Below are 21,022 nucleotides of genomic sequence, written 5' to 3' on the forward strand. Positions count from 1 at the left end.
ACTGGCCTATGGTTCTTTAAATTTATTTTCTTAATTCAGTATATTCTTGAAGATATTTTTGTGTAATTAATACTAAATATTACGTTATTTACCACACAGCCCATAAACAGCATTGTGCTTATTGGAAGAGATACTTGAGTTTCTGTGTAGTTGAGTTTCTGTGATGATTGTAAATACGGTGCTAAAAATCACCTTATAAACTATCTGTACATTGTACAAACATGACTTGTTTTTTATCCAAATATTTTGTATCTTATAAATATGGTTAATGATACATCCCAAAACATCTTTTATGTTTAAAGAGAATGTAAAGTATTAGTTACCAGATAATATTCTAAGATTTGGTTTGGATACCTTTAGTGGGCTAATGTAAATAGTGACCAGTTGCCTAGGTTTTTCTGTAGAAATCATAATGTAGCTGACATAAGTAATGTGACAAAAATGTGAGGGGAAAATTTGATGATCTTTCAGTGAAGGGCAATATGGCACCTATGTCATTTTGTTTTTTTAGTACACTGCAACTTTCACTTGTTAGCACTCATTTATTGGAGCAGTGCTCTTCTCTTCCCACCTTAATAGCTCCACACCCAGAAGCAGCCCAACCACAAGTGTAGTTGGCTGGTAGTAGTCTCTAGGGATGTAGCTTAGTTGTCATTTTATTTACCTGCTACTATATGTCAGGCATTTTAAAGATAGTACAGAGAATATTAAAGTTGGTATAGCAAGTTCCCTGCCCCTGGTCATAAGTGAGAGTGATTTCTACTAGAGTTTGAGGAAGTGTAATTTGATAAGAATACTTAAAGTAGAAGTGGAAATGTAAGTAATACTAACTTTTTTCCTTTTACATGTAAACTAAACATCCTTTAAGTTCTAAAAAAATACATAAAGTAGTATATACATGTTTATACCCCAAAAAAAGACTCTACTTTCTCATCTATAAAATGAGAAGCATAACAGTTTCTATTTCAAAAGTCTAGATGGAGAACAAATCAGTCATACAGAAAAATTTGAAAGTCTCAGGCACACAGCTAGTAACCAAAACAGGTCAGTAGATATTCTTGGACCTTATAAAACTACAGCTTGGGTTACCTAGAGTAGTAAAGAGCATGTTGAGGTGATGCAACATTCTATTATCTAGCTTCTCTCAAAAGTCCAACTCAAAAAATAGATCAAGGTCCCAATCCCCAAGACAGAAACCTTATTCGTTTTACATGTGAGTGACTAGAAGGAAACCAGAGGTACTGAAGAAAATCATGTTGGGGACAAGTATACCTTCCAATGGCAAGGTTGAGGCATCTGACTTGCACTCTAAAGAGCAGAAGAGACAGTCCTTCCCTCCTGGTGAATTATAAACTAGGCATGACATCTGTGTGAGAGTTCTGTCACAAGGAACATGCATGCAATGGGTACATACACACACGGGAGACATAAAGTGATGTGAATCAGCAGTGACCAAAGTCATAGTACAGCAAGGTACTTAATCAAGGCTGTCCTACACTATGATCGATATGAAGACTGGAGAACATTCAGGTCTGCTGGCTTATGACCTCTAACAATCTAGAAATACTCTTGTAAAACACATTTCTTTGAGCTCTGTAGTTCTTTTATCCTAACCTCTTAAATATGCCAGTGATTTGCCAATTAAAACTCTTTCCCAAGCTATTATCTCTTCAAACCAGAAGTAGTTTATAAAAAATAAATCACCACATTTGGAGGCTAACCAGGATTGTGTACAAAACCTCAGAGACATGTTCCCTACCACTCCCCAATTCTGTTTCCTTTGCTGAACAATTCATTTATCTTTCTTGGCTTGGAAACTGGCCCTCCCACCTATAGTTCAGCAGCACCAGAGCTCACAACCCTAGCCTTTCTGGAAATAATTCCCTCAGCAGTATGGCAGCAAGCCAGTACAGGGCCTGACAACCAGCCCTGTGAAGAGCCACAGGCTCAGTAGGTGAAGAGGGCGAAAGGAATAGAGAAAACAGAAAAGACAGAGATCAGAATTATCTCTGAGAGCTATAAAACAAAACAAAACCAAAAACAAACTGTTGTGATCTGGAACTAGATGACTTCTCCTTGGGCAACAGAAACTATGTTCTACGTGGGCATTTTTCTAAGACTGTTTTTGGCAAGACACCCCTACCATGCCTGTATTGCCTATACTAGACCCAATGACAAGGCAAATAGAGTATAATAGCCTCCTTTACTTAGGTTTCTTGCTCAAAATTCTTTTGTTCTATAACTAAGTCTAAGACAAGCAGAAAAGGTCAAAAGCTATGGACTTATGACCATATAAGATTCTGTTAAGTGAAATGAACCCCAAGATAGGGACACAAATGTTTTTTTTTTCTTTCTTGCTATTGTTTGGAACGTATTTATAATGTACTATATTATTTTTTTGTTTCTTTTGTATGTTCTTCCCCCCACAGTATTACCCATTTTCACTGTATTTGATGTCATTGTCCTGTATCTTGTATAAACATTATTCTAATTTGGGGAGGGGAAGGGAAATAACAAAATACTGAAACAAGGATACAGGTTGACCCATTATAACAATGAGATGTACAAGACACCATGTTGAAAACAAACTTTACAACTTGGAGGTAGGGGGAGTTGGAGAAGTGGGGAAGGAAGGGATGGTAGGAGAAAAACAAAGGAGGAGGTAATAATCCTTGATAGGAAATGTACTCATTACCTTATTCACATAACTGTAAGCCCTCTGTACAGTATTTCTACAATAAAAGACATGTAAAAAATTCTTTAAATCTGAAATCTTTTGTTCTGTTTGTCTCCCTGGTTATGGACAATCATCTTGCCATGGGAACTTGACAAATCACTGAAGCTCTCTGAATCTCAATATACTCAGGATAAACATACAGCCAGACAGCATGGTTCAACTTGATTTTTTTTTTGTGTCTGCCTGTCCTAAGGCTTGACCTCAAGGCCTGAGTGCTGTTTGTGAGTTTTGTGCTCAAGGCTAGCGTTCTACCACTTGAGCCACAGCTCCACTTCCAGCTTTTTGATAGTTAATTAGAGATAATTCCTGCCTTGGCTGTCATTGAACTGTAATCCTCAGATCTCAGCCTCCTGAGTAGCTAGGATTACAAGCATGAATTAACAGCACTGGCTTCAACTTAATTTCTTTACAATGTTGTGAAAGCTAGAAACATATAGGAACTATAGTTTGAATTTAAACTTTTGATCTTTTTCTGGGCTACTGATATGCAGCATGATATATTTACAATGCTGGGCAGAGGCAGCAAAACAAAGCTCCAAGACATCCATACAATCAGGAGGGAAACAACCAAACTCTAGAGTATACTGTGTTGCTAAGCTACAATGTCTGCTATGTTGTGTCTTTTCCACTTTGAAAATTTTCAATTTCAATTAGATTTACTGGGATATAAATAACCTCATTATAGGTCAAAGAACTTTTTTTTTTTTTTTTTTTTTGGTCAGTCCTGGGGCTTGAACTCCGCCTGGGTGCTATCCCTAAGCTCTTCAGCTCAAGGGGAGAACTCCACCCCTTCATCCACAGTGCCACTTCCAGTTTTCTGAGCAGTTTATTGGAGATGGCTTTGAATCACAGTCCTCAGATCTCCTGAGTAGCTAGGATTATGGGCATAAGCCACCTGTACCCAGCAAAGAGCATTTGCTTTAGTAAATCTTGACCCTGTCATGTATTATTCTTATATCCCTAAAATGACAAGGTAGTTATAAATGTATTAAAACTGTTTTAAAGCATAAAAGATATCACAAAGATTCAAAGGTGGAATATTCAGGAAGTGGGTTAGAAGGCCTCACAGCAAGCCATGCTTCATGGTTTGTCTCTAGAACAGTAGATCTGTAAGGGTTCATAGGTTGATACAATACAGTGCTTTCGAAAAATCTCTTCTATAGAACAATATTAACATATAGTATATTTTAAAAAATGGCCCTTCCTGAAAAGACTCCACATAGAGCTCCCCTATGGCCCAGCAATCCCACTTTTGGGCATTTACCCAAATAATCACAAACAAGACCACACTAAAGCCACCAGCACAACTATGTTTATTGTAGCATTATTTACCATAGCTAAGATATGGAACCAACCCAAATGCCCCTCAGAAAATGAATGGATCAAGAAAATGTGATCTATCTATCTATCTATCTATCTATCTATCTATCTATCTATCTAGTCTATCTATCTAGTCTATCTTGTCTATCTATTTATCTATCTATAGAATTCCATTGTGTGTATGTATGTATACATACATACATACATACATACACACAATGGAATTCTATGCTTCCATCAGAAAGAATGACATCACCCCATTTGTTAGAAAATGGAAAGACTTGGAAAAAATTATATTAAGTGAAGTAAGCCAGTCCCAAAGAAACATAGGTCCCGTGGTTTCCCTTATTTGTCTGGGACAAGCAGAAAAGGTCAAAAGCTATGTACATATGACCAGATAAAATGATGTTAAGCGAAATGAACCCAAGATAGGGACACAAGTGGGTTTTTCTTTCTTGCTATTGTTTCTAACATATTTATAATGTACTATGTGATTTTTTTGTTGCTTTGTATGTTCCTCCTTCACAGTATAACCCCTGTTTTCACTATATTTGATGTCAGTGCCCTGCATCTTGTATATACACTTTTCTAATTTGGGGAGGGAAAGGAAAAAATAAAATGTTTAAATAGGGACACAGGTTGACCCATTATAACAACGAGATGTACAATACACTATTCTGAAAAACAAACTTCACAATTTAGGTGGGGGAGGGAGGTATGTGGGAGTGTAGTTGTGGAGGTGGGAGGGAAGGGATGGTAGGGGAAAAACTAAAGGAAGAGGCAACAATGCTTGATAGGAAATAAACTCATTACCTTGCTCATGTAACTGTAACCCCTCCATAAAGTATTTTTACAATAAAAAACATTAAAAAATAGCCCCATGGCCATGTTAGTTTTACAAAATGCTGGGCTAAAGAGATTTTAACTTCAAGCCTTCTCAACACCTTAAATAGGGAAGCTTTTTTCTCTTTAATGAAATGTTTTAAGCTGGGCGCCCATAGCTCATGCCTGTAATCCTAGCTACTCAGGAGGCTGAGATCTGAGGATTGAGGTTCAAAGACAGCACGGGCAGGAAAGTCTGTGAGACTCTTATCTCCAATAAACCACTAGAAAACTGGAAGTGGCACTGTGGCTCAAGCAGTGGAGCATTCGCCTTGAGCTGAAGAGTATAAGGACAGTGCCCAAGCCCAGAGTTCAAGCCCCACATCCAACCAAAAAAAAAAAAAAAAAAAAGGAAATGTTTTGGATGATGTTTTATAGAATATATTTTAGGAAGTGCTAATTTTGACTGTGTTCCTCCTTATATACAAGGAAGATGGGACTAAATTCTAGGTTTCTTAACTCCTGGAAGGTATCCCAGGGTCCAATTTAAAGCATTAGGCAAGGAGTGATAGCAAGGAAGAACACTGCTGCTCAACTGCAAAAGTTGCATTTACTCAAGTCTCAAGGTTTGTCATCCTTAAATCATTACACAGGACAATCACTATCCTACTGCTTGGACTTAGATGATGGGTCACCTTGGAAAACAGCAATACATGCAAAGGTGAGCAAAATTCCTAGTGCTGTCTTTGTGCTCCTCTTTTACATTATATATCCATAGTTAATCCTTCTCCAACTGTACATATGTACAGTATAAAATTCAGGTGAAAACTAAAAGAAAATTGTATTACATAGTAGCAGTGACAGACTAGAAAGATAGTCTCCCATGTTTGGCATTAAAACAGCCACCTCCAAATCTTCAGTGGGGAGATGGGTCATTGTTGGGTTTACCTAAGGTTCATCAGAGGAAAATAATACATGAACAATGACTGTTCCTTTACCTTCTTTTTGGATTTGAAGACATTACACCTGAAAATGTTGCTGGCACCATCTCGAGCAATATAGCTGAAGATCTTCAAGTCTTGGGAATCGTGAGAGACATAGAAGATCCTAGGGGAAAAGCAACAAAAAATATACTGAAAATGGCAGTAGATTCAAATCTTCCATAGGAAGAACAGGCAGAAGACAAAGCTCACTAAAGTTAAATTACTAAAGAAAGTCTTCTTCCTATGGGATCAGAACTCCACACTGCAAGACAACTTTTCAATAAGTTCCCTAAATTCAGCTGCTCATATGAGTGATGCCCAAATGTGAGAGAAGCCTGGGTTAGATATAGAACCTATACTATTAGGAGCTATCTCCTGAGGTGGCAAACCTGACCTGGTACCTTCTATATGAGAAGGAAAGATTGTTGTTATCCTTATCAGAGAAACAAATCTGCATCTTCCCAGAGAAATGTGTATACGTTTCCTAATGCCTCTTCACTGTTATCCACAAATGCAAACCATGCTGGGAAACTAAAACACTCCTTTGCATTCTTTTTTTTGTTTGTTTTTGTTGGTGGTGGGGCTTGAACTCTTGACCTAAGTGTTGTCCCTGAGTTCTTCAGCTCAAGGTGAGCTCTCTACCACTTGAGCTACAGACCACTTCTGTTTTTCTGGTGGTTAACTGGAGATAAGTCTCACAAACTTTTCTGCCTGGGCTGGCTTTGAACCGCAGTCCTCAGATCTCAGCCTCCTGAGTAGCTAGGATTACTGGTGTGAGTCACAGACATGAGCCACTGGCACCCAACTCCTTTGCATTCTTTTTTTTTCCAGTTGGTTGTGGGACTTGAACTCTGGGCTTGGGCACTGTCCCTGCACTCTTCAGCTCAAGGCAAGTGTGCTACTGCTTGAGCCACAGAGGTACTTCTGGGTTTTTAGTGGTTTATTGGAGATAAGAGCCTCACAGACTTTCCTGCCCAGGCTGGCTTTGAACTGTGATCCTCAGCTCTCAGCCTCCTGAGTAGCTAGGATTACAGGTGTAAACCACCAGAACCTGGCTTCCTTTGCATTTTTGTAGGTGATTATATAATCACCTTGGTGATTATAGCTCTATCTGCCCCTCTGACAGGACTATGGTTTCCACAGATTCATTTCTTGAATCAGTTAGTGCTTTGAGAGGATGAATGGGGTTTTCTCAGCAGCTGAGGATATAGAACAAAGCCTCTGGGCTCACATAGCTTACACATAAGTGTAATTATGCAAATAAAAAAATGCTCTCAAGAACCATCAGGCAGAATAGGGACAGGTCATGATAGAGGATGCTGTTACAGACATCATCTTATAGTCATGCAGAGACCTAAGAATGTAAGGGAACAAGTCACAGGAACAAAGATACTGCAGGAAGAGAGCACAGAAAGATTAAAGCTCTGTGATGTGCAGAAAGTACTAAAAAGAACATGTGAAATGTCAAGTATGAGTCAAGAGGAATGAGTATAACCATAACAGGGTCACAGAAACTATCATCCACGAGAACACAGAAGACATTGACGGTCACAGTTTATATTCTGTGAATTGAGAAGCCTTTGGAGACTTTTGAACAGAGGACTGACTTCTTTGTGCTTCTTTAGAATTAGAGTATCCTCTGATTAATTTGAATTGAAGAAGGTAGGGACAAGGGTAGAAGCAGAAGAAAAAGAAAAATTATAAGCAAAGTGTCCTAGTGGAAAATCTTAAGTAGGCCTAGGATAGGGTATCATCTCATTGTTACAATGGGACAAACTGTATCCTTGTTTCAGCATTTTGTTATTTCCCTTCCCATCCCCAAATTAGAAAAATGTATATATAAAATTCAGGGCACTGGAGTCAAATACAGTGACAACAGAGTTTATACCATGGGGGAGGGGAGAACATACAAAAGAAACAAAAAAATGTTTTTGTTTTTTTTAAAAGGTATACTACATCCCATTATTTTTCTCTTGAAATCTTCCAAAGGCTTCCTACTGCCTTCAGGTTGAAGTTCAAATTCCTGAATATGAAGGAATGAATCCTCATGTCACCAGAATTCTGACCTACACAAACTTTCAGACCTAGCTACATATATCTTCCTGCCTTTGAAACTGCTATGGACATCCTTCAATACTTGGCTCAGATGAAGTAAGTGGACCCTGAGATGGGGCCACAGCTGATATGATTCCATTTTGAGCTTTGCCTTTGTTTTAGGGATTTTAGACTTGATAGGCCTAGTTCCCAGAATGAAAAAAAAATGCATCTGGTCCCCCTTCCCTTAACAACCTAACCCACCCCTGATTTTGAGTTAAAGACTGACCCAAAAACAGGTTGCAATCTAGCTCCAACTGGCAACACCACCTGCTTATGGTAAACCCTGCCTTTTGCACATACTTACAGTAAATTCCGCCTATTGGCCACCTGTGTGTGGTCTGGCATGACTGTACTTTGTCATTGGTTACCTGCGCGTGACCAGGCTCAACCTCATGGATTTTACATTTAAAAACCAAACAATGGGGGCTGCTCAAGGTCGCAGTGTCAGTTCCTGAGCCTGTGCTGTGGCCCTGACCGGTCAGTGTAGGAACCTTCTCAATAAAGTTGCTTCTTAGCATCCCAAGTGCCAGCACATCACTGTGAGATATGGTAGGTAAGTATATCTTGCTTAGGAAGGAAAAAGGCATATCCACTGTCATGAACAAACACTCATAATGTAGTCTGCCTAGCAACTTGTCCCCAATCTCTACTCTCACTCCAGGAACTCTGGTCCAGTTAGTTCAAATGCATCACATAAGACTCCTTTGATTTTGAGTTTTTAATTCATTATGTAGTACCCTAGAGACAGAGAACTATATTTAAAGCTGGTTAGCAGAGATGAATATGATCTGGCATGCCAACAAGACACAGAGATGTGGAAGGTACAAAGGGAGAGCAGTAAGCTAAGATTAAATTTGACCTTCACAAAGCACCTTTTAAAAAAATCCATTGACAACCTATGCACAGAAGCAGCCACTCTTTTTTGGACTCTGGAGACTGCTCAACTTCCTATGTCTGAGTTCAGAAATCTATGAAAAGTAAATAACCTCTAGCCAGCCAAAAAGCCACCAATAGCTTAGAAAGTTTCCATTAATACAACCAAGAAGCAGAAAGTTTTTCCATATGACCTCGTTCATCAACAAATTAATACATCAACTAATTCAATATTAATATCCATACTTCCAGATTTTGAATACATCCAAAGAACATTACCTCTTATCACCACTGCTTGGTTTTCTTAAGAACTGTGAAAATATGGTAGGTTCAAGGGAGATGTCAAATAGTGTAATTCCTTAGAAAGCCAAAATCAAAGTCCAGAAAAATATGAGGAAGCAGATATTCAAAATGGGTGCAATGGGGTCTAGGGGAAAGGGATAGATGAATGAAGAGGAGAAGGGAAGGGGGAAATGAAGGGGCAAATCCAATGCATATCCTACAGAATTAAGAAGAGTGAGGGAGGGGATAAGTAGGGAGGGATGAGTGTAAACCTTGGAAGGGGTGACATTGATCAAGATATATTGTTTTCACAACTGCTTTGTTAAATGGGAACTCATTTGTACAACTACTTAAAGATAATGCAAAAATAAAATAAAAAAAGAATTTTGAAGGTGAGCACTATCAAGAATGGAAAGGTTTACCTTTCTCTTTCCTTAAGACCAATGTAGTTATGATCATACTTCCACAAAGCAACTATGTCTAGCTTCTTAACTTTCACCATAATTTTCAAGCATAGGATAACAAAGAGGATGATCAGAGTTCATACAGTTCCTAAGGTTTTATAAAGCTTTGTTCTCTACTTAAATTTCATAAGATTTCTTGCTTTTGTTTCAAAACATACACATAATAAAATTTTTTCATTACTAATGGAATTGTTTTGCTATACAAACCACATCAATAAACTTCTGCCAATTCTGATGGCCATAAACATATCAAAATGAGTGAAAAATAAACATCTTGGAGAAACTAGATTTGTTTGGGTTGACAAAATGATAAGAATCACCAGACCCACTGCCAAAGCTGCTCTTTGCAGACTATTAATCTACAGAAAACTCTTATTTTCCTTTGGATCACAGACAAAAAACAGAAACAGAGAAAAGACCTGTGAAGTCTTTGAGCAACCTTGTTGATCAGGGTTTGCCACTCTGGAGGGAATATCCCTTCCATAATTTCCCTTACATTGATTGGAAATATACCCACAGGAATTCACTGGAAGAAAATGGATATATATATATATATATATATATATATATATATATATATATATATTGGCCCTGGGGTGGGAAAGATTTAAATTTCATCCCAAGCTCTATTACTTTCTAGCTGTGAGAATCCAGTCATTGCCTTGATCTCCTCATTCTTTACCTGTGAAATGGGATAGCATATTGGTGTCTCACCAGATCTGAAGCATCAATGAATGCTGAGGGACTGGCTAGAGCAAACAATTAATGATGGCCATTCTTATATTCCATACTATTTCTCTATTTCTCTCCTTTTTAGCCTTACAGAGTAAAGCTAAACCTTCTTCCAAATAGCAAGGCACAAAATATGTGGAAGTAACCACCATGTTTATTTTATTTTTTATTTATTTATTTATTTTTTTGTTGGTCGTGGGGCTTGAACTCTGGGCTTGGGCACTGTCCCTCAGATATTTAGCTCAAGGCTAGTGCTCTACCACTTGAGCCACAGCACCACTTCCAGTTTTGTTTTTAAGAGAAATGCTTCCTATTTCTTAAACAGTTCCCATTTTCCAGATCCCTTATTTCTTTGTGTTATGGAAAGAGCTTTGGGGTGAGAAAAAATTTAGATACAAATCTTATTTTTGCTACTTCCTAGCTGGCAAATTACTGTGGTAACTCCATTTACTCATCTAAAATAGGCATAGGAATGACTTTTTCGTAATGCCGTTTTCAGTGTTAACCCACACACTGTGTTCAACATGATGCAAAATGCTTGGTGAGTCACTTGCTCAGTAAACATAAATTATATCTTCATTGTTAACATTTTTTGAATGTATACCAATTTGCCAATAACTCCTTTAAAATATACAAACTGAACGTACTTTCATTAAGGGATCTAAACACTACAGAAAGAATATTTGAATAAATATTTTCTAAGCCTGAGAACTGAGTTTTTAGCAGAATAGTTTTAACGATGTTTTGCTTTATTTACAGCACATCTCCTTGTTGCTTAGACTATCTATGGTCAGCTCAAGTACTCAAAGCTAATTTGCACACTTGCTCCAAGGCAGATTTCTTGACCATGCCTGGGTACCTTGTTCCTAGAACTGGCTTCCAATGATCACTGTTTCCTTTTCGAGCTCTAAGGCAGATTTCCTAATCAGGCCTGGGTACCTTCCTTGTTTCTAGAACTGGCTTCCAATGATCACTGTTTCCTTTTCGAGCCCGCACAGTCCAATACTATTCTGGGAACATCATGAGGGTGTTTCACAACTGACTCAATAGACTGGGTAAAACAAACCATTCTCCCTAAATGTGATTAGAACTCATCCAATTAATTGAAGACCTGAATGGAACAAAATGGCTATCTTAGCTAAGGACATTGCTCCTCCTATTTTAAGCTATGGATATTTTCTGGCCTTCAAACTTAGATGAAAACATTAGCTCTTCTTGAGTCTTAAGCCTATCAGTTTTTAGAATGGAACTTAAACATCAGTTTTTCTAGTTTTCAGACTCAGACTAGAGCCATCCAGTTCTGCTACATATAGCTCAAAGAACAGAATCTGCATCTAGGGGACCTAAGTCTCCCAAGGGGTCTTGAGTAAACTCTGTTCTTTTCCTTTGCTTCTTTTCTTGTTCTGAGAGTGAGAATAATGAAACATTTTTTTAGAATAGGTGTAAGGTTTGAATGAGAAAATGGATGAACAACTGAGGAAATAAACCTAGACATGTCAAAGGAAAGAACTAAGAGAAATGCTTATTGTTCTCCCAACATTGATATCTCTTTGAAGGTAGGGAAAGGTAGTCCTCCAGTTGGAATATGACACTGTATTAGTCTGTATTTGTTACTATAATAAATACATGAGGTTGGCTCCATTTAAAAGAAAACATGTTTATTCAGCTAACAGTTTGGGAGGCTGACAGTTTAATAAGAGCATGACATAGCTCTAGTGAGGCCCCATTTGGCTGAATTACATCATATGAAAGCTTGTGTATCTCCATGTCTCTCTCCTTATGAAGCCATGGAGATTCCAATCTAATGAGCTGATCTTGTCTAGTCTGCTGTGGTCTAGTCTAATTATCCTAATCTCTAATGACTTCCTAAAGCCTCTATCTCCAAAAAATATTGTTTCTACTCAGTATCATTATTAATGTTGGATTTAGGATATTAAACATCTGCATGAATGGAGGTATCATGCCACATTGAAATCTTAGCAGTCAGAGGTTTTTCTCCCTAGATCCTGGAAGACATGGATATTTCTAACCCCAAAAGATAACACAAAAATAAATAGGAAAGGAATCCAACTAGAAAAAAAAATCTAGCAAATAAGCTGGATGCCAGTGGCTCACGCCTGTAAGCCAAGCTATTAAGGAGGCTGAGATCTGAGGATCGCAGTTCAAAGCCAGCCCAGGCAGGAAACTCCATGAGACTCTTATCTCCAATAAACCACCAGAAAACCGGAAGTGGCACTTTGGCTCAAGTGGTAGATGACTAGCCTGAAGCTGAAGAGCTGAGGGACAGTACCCAGAGTTCAAGCCCCATGACCAACAACAACAACAACAAAAATCTAGCAAATAACATGCAGATGGGGGATACAAATCAAAGTGGTTTTCTTAAGGATAATCTCTAAGAAATTAAGAATAATGTGAAAAATGGACTAGACAGAAAAGAAAATCAACCTGCTTAAGGCAAACTGAGTGAAGTCTGTCTATGAAGATTTGGTCAAGGGGAAATCCAGCATAACCTCTGCCCTAGGGAACCATGACTCCCTGGGCATATAGCCCACACAAATTTGTGTCCTACACACCCTACCTCTCTACATGTGTTATCTTTAAAAGACCAGAGAAGATCTTAGAAAGACACTAGGATGTAGGGAGGTCAGAACAACATCTGAAACCATAGGAAGGAATGGACTCTTTACATAGTCTAAACACTCTCTTCCCACTCAGCCCTAGGGCATGAATACAGTTTCACATGCCTATACTGAGTTGGCTCTCACTCTTCTTCACATGCCTCTTATTTAATTTTAATCTAATCTTTAGATAATCTTGTCCTTCATGTTGATCATTTTCTCTCTCACTACTGGTTTATTCTGTTCATCTTGTTCCTCCCACTGTATGTACAGGACTCTATAATTTTAGCTACTTTTCTCTTATTAGCCGATACTTTAATCTCTTTTTTGATTCCACATTCTTGATTTGAAGACTGCCTTCCTCAACTTTCACTTTCTCAGGGCTGCCCTTTGGCATGGAAGAAGGGTAATAAACTTAAGCATTGGTGTCCACAGTCTTCATGAGATAGGACTCTTTACTGTCACAGACATATAAGTGTTGGAATACACCAGCCATCCATATTTGTCACTATGATTGGGCCATGTGTCATGCTTTGCTACGGTAATGTTCTAGAAGGGCTTCTGGGATTCTAGAAATAAGAGCAACCTTGAGAAAAAACAGTAGAGTTCATTTCTTTAACTGCAGGCACAGAAATGCAAACACAGAATCTGATTTCTAAGATCTTTTTAAGGAACAAAAAACACAAATGTCTAAATTATTGTTGTAAAGATCTACTATGTAACTAGCGTAAAAAAAAAAAAGCAACCAATTGAGTTTTAAACTCCAGTGAGTACTATACAAATGTGTATTTATCTTTTGAAAGTCTAGTTAAGACACCCTCATGGTCTATCTCAGCAGTTAATTTATGTTTTACTTTCATAGTTGTTAACAAGTTCTTTCTTATGTCTCACTAAAATACTCCTATGCTTTATTTGAATCAACTTCCCAGCATCACACAGGCCTTTCTAAATGCCAAGTACATGATAATTTAATTTCCTTGTGTTCTGTACTGGACAAGTAGGCAAAAAAGAGGGAGGGGCACTATGCCTCACAAAAACCACTGTATAAAAATCTTTCATATACTCCCTAAGGCTCTAACTTCTCTTCAACACTCATAATTTCTCCAAAAAAATTTCAACTGTGATTGGTTGTCAAAACGCAAATACATTTCTGTGAGCTGCTATTTTTCTCTCCTCTTCATCTGTGTGGGGCAAGGCTATGAAATGTCCCCACAAAAGGCCCATGTATTAAAGGTTTGTTCCCACAGCAATATTCTGAGTTGACAGGATCATCATGAATTTGACTTCATCATCCACTTATGGATTCACAATTTAATGGCATTACTGGGATGTGGATGGAAACCAGGGGATGGGACTTAGTTGGAGGAAGCAGGACACTGGGGATACATGTCTTGCTCCTGTTCCCTTCTTTTCTTCCTCTGCTTCCTGGCTTCCAGGAAATGAGCATCCTTCCTTTTCTATGCCCTTTCTCCATTGTGTTTTGGTTTCATGAAAGCCTAAGGGCAAGGGAATCAACTGACTAATGGGGGAAAGACCCTAAAGCCTCTAGAGTCAAAAAAAAAAAAACTTTCCTCCTTTAAATTTTTTATTTTCTTTAACTATTTTGTAGCAGTAATAAAAAAACTGACTAACACAGTTTGTGTTATCTGGGTTTAGATCTTCAGCTTGCTCATCCTGGGGAGGGAGTTAGTTCATTTTTGGGAAAAATATAGGACATTTCTCATGAGCATCAGACTTCATAAAGACTCTTTTTTTTAATGGTCAGTTGCAGAGCTGAACTTTGGGTCTGGGCACTGTCCCTTAGCTCTTCAGCTGAAGGCTAGCGCCTTACCACTTGAGCCACAGCACCACTTCTAGCTGTTTTCTGTGTATGTGGTGTGGAGGAATCGAACCCAGGGCCTCATGCATGTGAGGCAAACAATCTACCACTGAGCCACCTTCCCAGCCCAAGAATCTTGTTCATAGACATGACTTTCATTCCTGAATCAAAGAGCAGAGAGAAAGCCAACAAACACCTTGAATGTGTCATTCTTAGAGGACAGGGAGGATCTTAGAAGAGTACTAGGGTGGTAGGAGACAAACTAATTGGTCTTATGTTTTGCTAAAAGAACGCTATCAGACGGGCTGGGAAGGTGGCTCAGTGGTAGAGCACCTGCCTCGCATGCCTGAGGCCCTGGGTTCAATTCCTCAGCACCACATAAGCAAAAAAAGAAAAAAGCCAGAAGGGTGTGCTGTGGCTAGAGCACTAGCCTTGAGCTGAGGGACAGCACCCAGGCCCAGAATTCAGGCCCCATGACCGGACCCAAAACAAACAAACAAACTTCAGTACCTCAAAAAAAAATGTTTTAAGAATGCTATCAGAATCCATAGAAAGGAATACACCCTTTACCCCTAACACCAGAGAAAGCCAACATCAAACCAACACTAGTGCAGCAGCAGGGACACTATTCTGACTGACATATATTGTGGAAATCATTTACCGAGAAAATTACAGCTTACTCTTTTCCTTTGTCTCTGAAGAATTTCTCCTGTAAACGTTCTTACTGGATTGTTTCATTTTAATAAAGGTTGAGCCCCTACTATGAAACAGGCACTATATAAATTATTTTATTTATCTTAATAATCCTGTGAGCCTTGAAGGGTTAAAGTTTTGAGGCAGTGACCACTTGTTGCTTGTTTCTAGCAGAGCAACACGTGGTGGTAATCCAAACACCTGGTTGGTTGTGTGCCTTTATAACCCCTGCAGATCTTTAGCTCCAGGCTCTTCTCCTAGGCTCCCCTGTGTCGGAGTGTAGGATGAGGCCCGAGCTGCAGCCCCTTTAAATAAAACCTTAAAACAGCTGTAGAGTCTGACTCTCAGTGGTCTTCTTGGTGGGGGTCCTGCGACCTAGGCACAACAAGCTTCTTCAGACCCATTTTGCAGTTTGAGAGAAGACAGCAGTGCTTCTTTTTCGAACTCTGGAATGTATTGACCTTAGTCCTCTTCTGTTGCTTTCAAAACAGTGGATGCTTTCCTTCAAGTAAAATCTACTCAAAACAAATGGCATGTTAAAGAATCATTTAATCTTCACAACAACCTTATGAAGTAGGTACTAGCATTATTCCTGTTTTATAGATGAGGAAACAGAGGTTAACTTTACTAAAGCTACACAATAAAAAATTACACACACACACACACACACACACACACACGTATGTTTCTTAGAACTTCCATAATAAACTAGATAGCTCTGAATAACAGAAAATTTAATCTCTTTCAATCTAGAAGACCAGAGTGAGAAATCAAGGCTATATCTACTAGTTCTAAGGAAGAATCTGTTCTACATATATCTCCTTGTTTCTGGTGATTGATTGCAATCCTTGGCACTCTGGCTTATAGTTTATTAGTCTAGTTTGCTTCCTTTACCCTAAGGTCTCTGTCTCTGTACTCATATCATCATCGTTCCTTCCTCTTCTTTTTCTTTTCATGGAGGAATTGAACCCAGAGCCTCTTGTATGCTTAACCTTCTTTTATAAATGCAAAAAACAGCCATTCATTGGATTTACAGTACATTATTATCCAATATGACCTACCTTAACTTAAACGCATCTTCAAAGTCCCTATTTGCAAATCAGGCCATAATCTCAGGTGTGGTTTAGGATTTAAACACAGCTTTGTAAGGACTTAATTTACTACAGTAGCTGATCTGGAATTAGAGCCCTAGTAACCTTAACCAAGTTTAATACTTATATCTTTATAGCTGATTAGAACCATCAAATATCATTAGAATACTAAATTGTTATTACTATTGTTCCTCCTCTCTCTATTCCCAGGCTAGAAATGTGAATTTGCTTTGACAGATGTGCTTTAATAATTTATTACCTGGGTTCCCTGGATTTTCTTATTTCTATTATTTTTTTCAAGCTCTATATAGCTTCATAAATGCCTCCATGGTCACAGGTGAATTCATTCTCATGTTATGAAGATTTTCTAGGGGGCACTCAGGAGAAAGGACGAGTGACTCTTACCAGTTTCCAATCACATTTGAAGAGTTGTATTTTTACTTATTTAGGGGACAAGGTGAGAAGCTGGGAAGCCTCCTAGGAATGTGAGGAGAGAGTTGAAGGAAAAAAAGAGGCCCTTGCTTGAAAATTCTTATCATTTTCTTTTTTTCTGAATTTCATAGACTCTCCTCATTGTTTCTGTCACCCCACATTCATGACTAGTTGTTGGGATAACTAGTTGTTGGGATAATGTGCAGTGTGATCTTTAGTCTGAGAAACATACATCTTACTCCAACTTCCCCTGCCACATATTGATTCTCTTAAGACATAGCTTTGGGGTGAGTGTGTTTTAGACAATGCCTTTAAGAAGTTCAGGTGTACTGACAGAAGAAGGCAAGTTCTGTAAGTGAAGAACAGAGGAAATACAGCAAATACAGAAGAGGTGGCAATTTTCTGCCTATAGAAATAAAAAATGGGCACAGGGCAACTGCTGCCTATATTGCACCTTAAGGAAATATTGCATGTAATATATACATGTAATATCACATTTTCTTAATCTGTTTATATATATATATCTGTTATATATATCTGTTTATATATGTGTACATATATATATATATATATAAAATGGACTTTTATTCATTCATCAGGAAAAATAGTGTTGATTGCAAGGAAACACTTGGACATAGAAAATGAGTTGAAGCTTAGAGAGACAAAGGACACAAGTGTTTTCTCATTGTGGAAATTAGATCTAAAATATAAACATATATAAGAACACATACAAGGCTCTTTATATCTATATATAGATATATAAAGCTGAATAAAGTATGGTATATGCAGTTAGATGTCCCTCCTTGGAACAATTAACAGTTTAATAAAAATAAATAACAGACTGGAAGGTGGTTCAGTGTTACAGTGTTTGCCTTGCATGCATGAGGCCCTGGGTTCAATTTCTCGGCACCACATAAGCAGAAAAAGCCACTTGAGCACTGTGGCTCAAGTGGTAGAATGCTAGCCTTGAACTAAAGAGCTGAGGGACAGTGCCCAGGCCCAGAGTTCAGACCCCATACCCGACTAAATAAATAAATAAATAACAAAAGGTTGAACTATGTCTTTTAAATGAAGAGGGTGGAGATTAAGGGAAGGAGAAGGTAGATGAATGGAAAGAAAATTGGTGCCTGAATACAGTCATAATAGTTAATGTACATATGTGGAAATGGAGCTAAAGAACTTGATGGGATGGATGGCATTGGGATAGATGTGGGGTGGAATGATGTAAGGTATGACATACATCAAGATGCATTGTACATATAAACTGGTATGTTGACTTTAAATCTCTTTAAACAACTATTTCAAGATAAAAAGAAACAATACAGGTGGGAACTTTGGGTGAGACACACACACACTCAGGGTCCTGGTAACAAACATGCCACTTGAATAACATCAGAAGAGTGAACAGAAGACTACTATAAAGGTGAGACCATAGAGGGCAGCGCAGTGCCCAGGAACCATCAAAACCCCAGACAGGAGGGGAAGACAGAACAGTGAACATTTCCAGACCTCAAAAGAAATAACCATGTGCCCCCAGTAGATGTTCTGTGATGGGTTCATACTGGTCAGCTTCTTGGGCACAGAGTATGTTGGGGAAAGCTGGTTTGAGAACAAAGAAAAACTATGAACTGTACAGCTAGAAAAAGGGAGCATGCCTCACAGGAACCATTGTATGTGGAAAGGCAACGAGTCTTATGATGCAGTTTATTTGGGCACAGGAAAGCAGAAGGTGTGCCCTTGACAGGTAGGAGGTCAGGGCCAACTGTAGCAAGGCTAGCTCAGACATTACTTTGTAAGCTCAGGGCACCAATGAGGGTGAGGGAAGGGGAAAGCTATATTTGGAAGTCATGGTGCATTGGAGGAGGACAGGAGTATATGGTAGGCCAATAAAAGGGCTACTACAATACAGAATATTTGGGAGGACAGAATGGCTGGACTCCAATCCTATTCTGCTGCTTATAACTGTGAGACACTGGGAGAGTCCATTAACCTCAAATTGTGGTTTTCGTATCTACAAATATGGGCACTCTTATGAGAAGCTGAATTTAGCAAATCAGTTTCAGACACAGGGTAGAGTGAATGCCATACCTGAGTCTAAGGTAGCCACCCTAAGCAGCCTGAATCCAGGCAAAGGTGTGGAAATCCTAAGGCAAGAGGAACAATCTTTGATACAAAAGATAGACTCCAGTTATTTATTAGATATGAGAATAAAGAAGTGGAGGAAAGACTGCTGTGTGTAACTGGGTGTGTGTGTGTGTGTGTGTGTGTTTGTGTGTGTGTGTATGTATGTATGTGTATTAAACTGTAAATGAATAGAGGAACAGAGAAGGAAGAGAAACAGAGAAGGCAGAAAGGAGAAATAATGTAGCTGGTTCTGACTCAGATGTGTTTTAGAACTTAACAAGAGGGGTGCCATGGAATGTATGAAATCCCTTGGAATCTAAGTAGAGCAAGAAGACATGGGGCTCATGCAACAAATCCCATTAACTCCCCACTTAAAGGGGCAGAACAGGAGGAGTCAGCAAAACACTACTGAGGATAAAAAGACAAGAAAGCAGAAGAGGACAGTATAGGAGGAACAAGAAAAACCTATTATAGAAGCCACAGGCAGAAGGAGTCTTCAGAAGTACGGAAAGGCTCAGGGTATCAGGTGCTTCACAGAGACTGAACAGGATGCTTTGGAAAGAAAACCAGAGACTTAGCCACAGAGATATCACTAGCAACCTTGACAAGGGCAGTCTTGGTGGAATAGCTTAGGAAGCCCAGTTATAAGGAGCTGAAACGTATGCAGAAGGTTTAGAAATATGAACAGCCATTGTGACTGGTCCAAAGACTTTGTTTATAGGCTTGAAAGGACAAAGCAGAAATAGCCTCAAGATCAATGAGAAATGTAAGTAAAATGATGTCCCAAGATATACAAGAACCTGGCATAGTCGCTCAAGTAGTAGATAGAGTACAAGGTCCTGTGTTTAATCCTTAGTCTGTTTCTCTCTCTCTCTCTCTCTCTCTCTCTTTCTCTCATCTCTCTCTCTCTCACACACACACACACACTCACACACACACACACACACACACACACACAAACTAGAAGGGTCCAAACATAGGCAGGTGCTATGGCTCAAATCTGGAAGGCTTGCTATTTAGGAGGCGGCAATTAGGGGAATCACAGTTTGAGACTAGCCCAGACAGAGATTTGTAAGACCCCATCTCAACCAATAATATAGACATGATGGTATGTGTTTATGATGCCAGCTATGTAAAAGTCATAGATGGGAGAATTACTGTCTGAGGCTGACTGTGGGCAAGAAAGAACTGACTGTACCTGAAAAATAATCTGAAATTAAATGACCCAACCTGAAAAAATAAATAAAATTTAAAAAAGGGCTGGAGGCATGGCACCACATTTTGAAGCCTCTTCCTGGCCGAGCTCTGGGGCTGCTCGATATGGAAGTAGGAGTGGGCTAGTTGAGACAAGAATTCAGCATGACTTTTAGTGAAGTGTCCTATTCAAGCCAAGGCTAATTGAATTGCACGGATCTATATTTCATCTGTACATTACTACACTTTCCTGAGGATGGACAAGGACAGAAATGTGACAAGGATCTAGAGGAGAGTATGTTCAATCAGAAACATTTTGCTACTCTCTTTTTAGAGAGGGGATACATATTAGCTTCTCCTGGCTCTGACCACCTGAAGGAAGGGGCACACCTATAAGTACACGGTGGCTGGATGGTGGGGAGGCCAGGCCAGGGGCACCTTTACAATCTGGTTTTTGAATACATGAAGTCTCATTAATATATAGCTTGTCAAATTTCTCTTTATCAGTTCAGGTGTCTGATGGGCTTGTTTCCTAACAGCTTTGTCTTTCCCATCAGGGAAAAAAAGGCAACTTGGGAAAATGTGGGTTCAGCTTCATTGCTAATAAATATCTTTCTATACATATACATATGTGCACAACCACACCTCCCCAATACACACACACACACACACACACACACACACACACACACACCATTTTTTGTCAGTTGTGAGGCTTGAACTATGGGCTTGGGTGCTGTC

General features: G+C 38.9%; 1 protein-coding gene across 3 annotated transcripts in view; it reads right to left on the minus strand.

Moving 5' to 3' along the window:
* The window catches only part of LOC122109610 (nitric oxide synthase 1 adaptor protein), a 352,796-nt gene that overhangs the window by 74,156 nt on the left and 257,618 nt on the right, over positions 1 to 21,022 (minus strand). For all 3 annotated transcript variants that reach the window (XM_042682103.1, XM_042682102.1, XM_042682104.1), the window contains exon 5: positions 5,878 to 5,986. In XM_042682103.1, the coding sequence (XP_042538037.1) occupies positions 5,878 to 5,986 (109 nt within the window). The remainder of the gene's footprint in view (positions 1 to 5,877; positions 5,987 to 21,022) is intronic.

Source organism: Dipodomys spectabilis, unplaced genomic scaffold (genome assembly GCF_019054845.1).
Source record: "Dipodomys spectabilis isolate Male_0828 unplaced genomic scaffold, ASM1905484v1 ptg000069l, whole genome shotgun sequence".
Taxonomy (NCBI): domain Eukaryota; kingdom Metazoa; phylum Chordata; class Mammalia; order Rodentia; family Heteromyidae; genus Dipodomys; species Dipodomys spectabilis.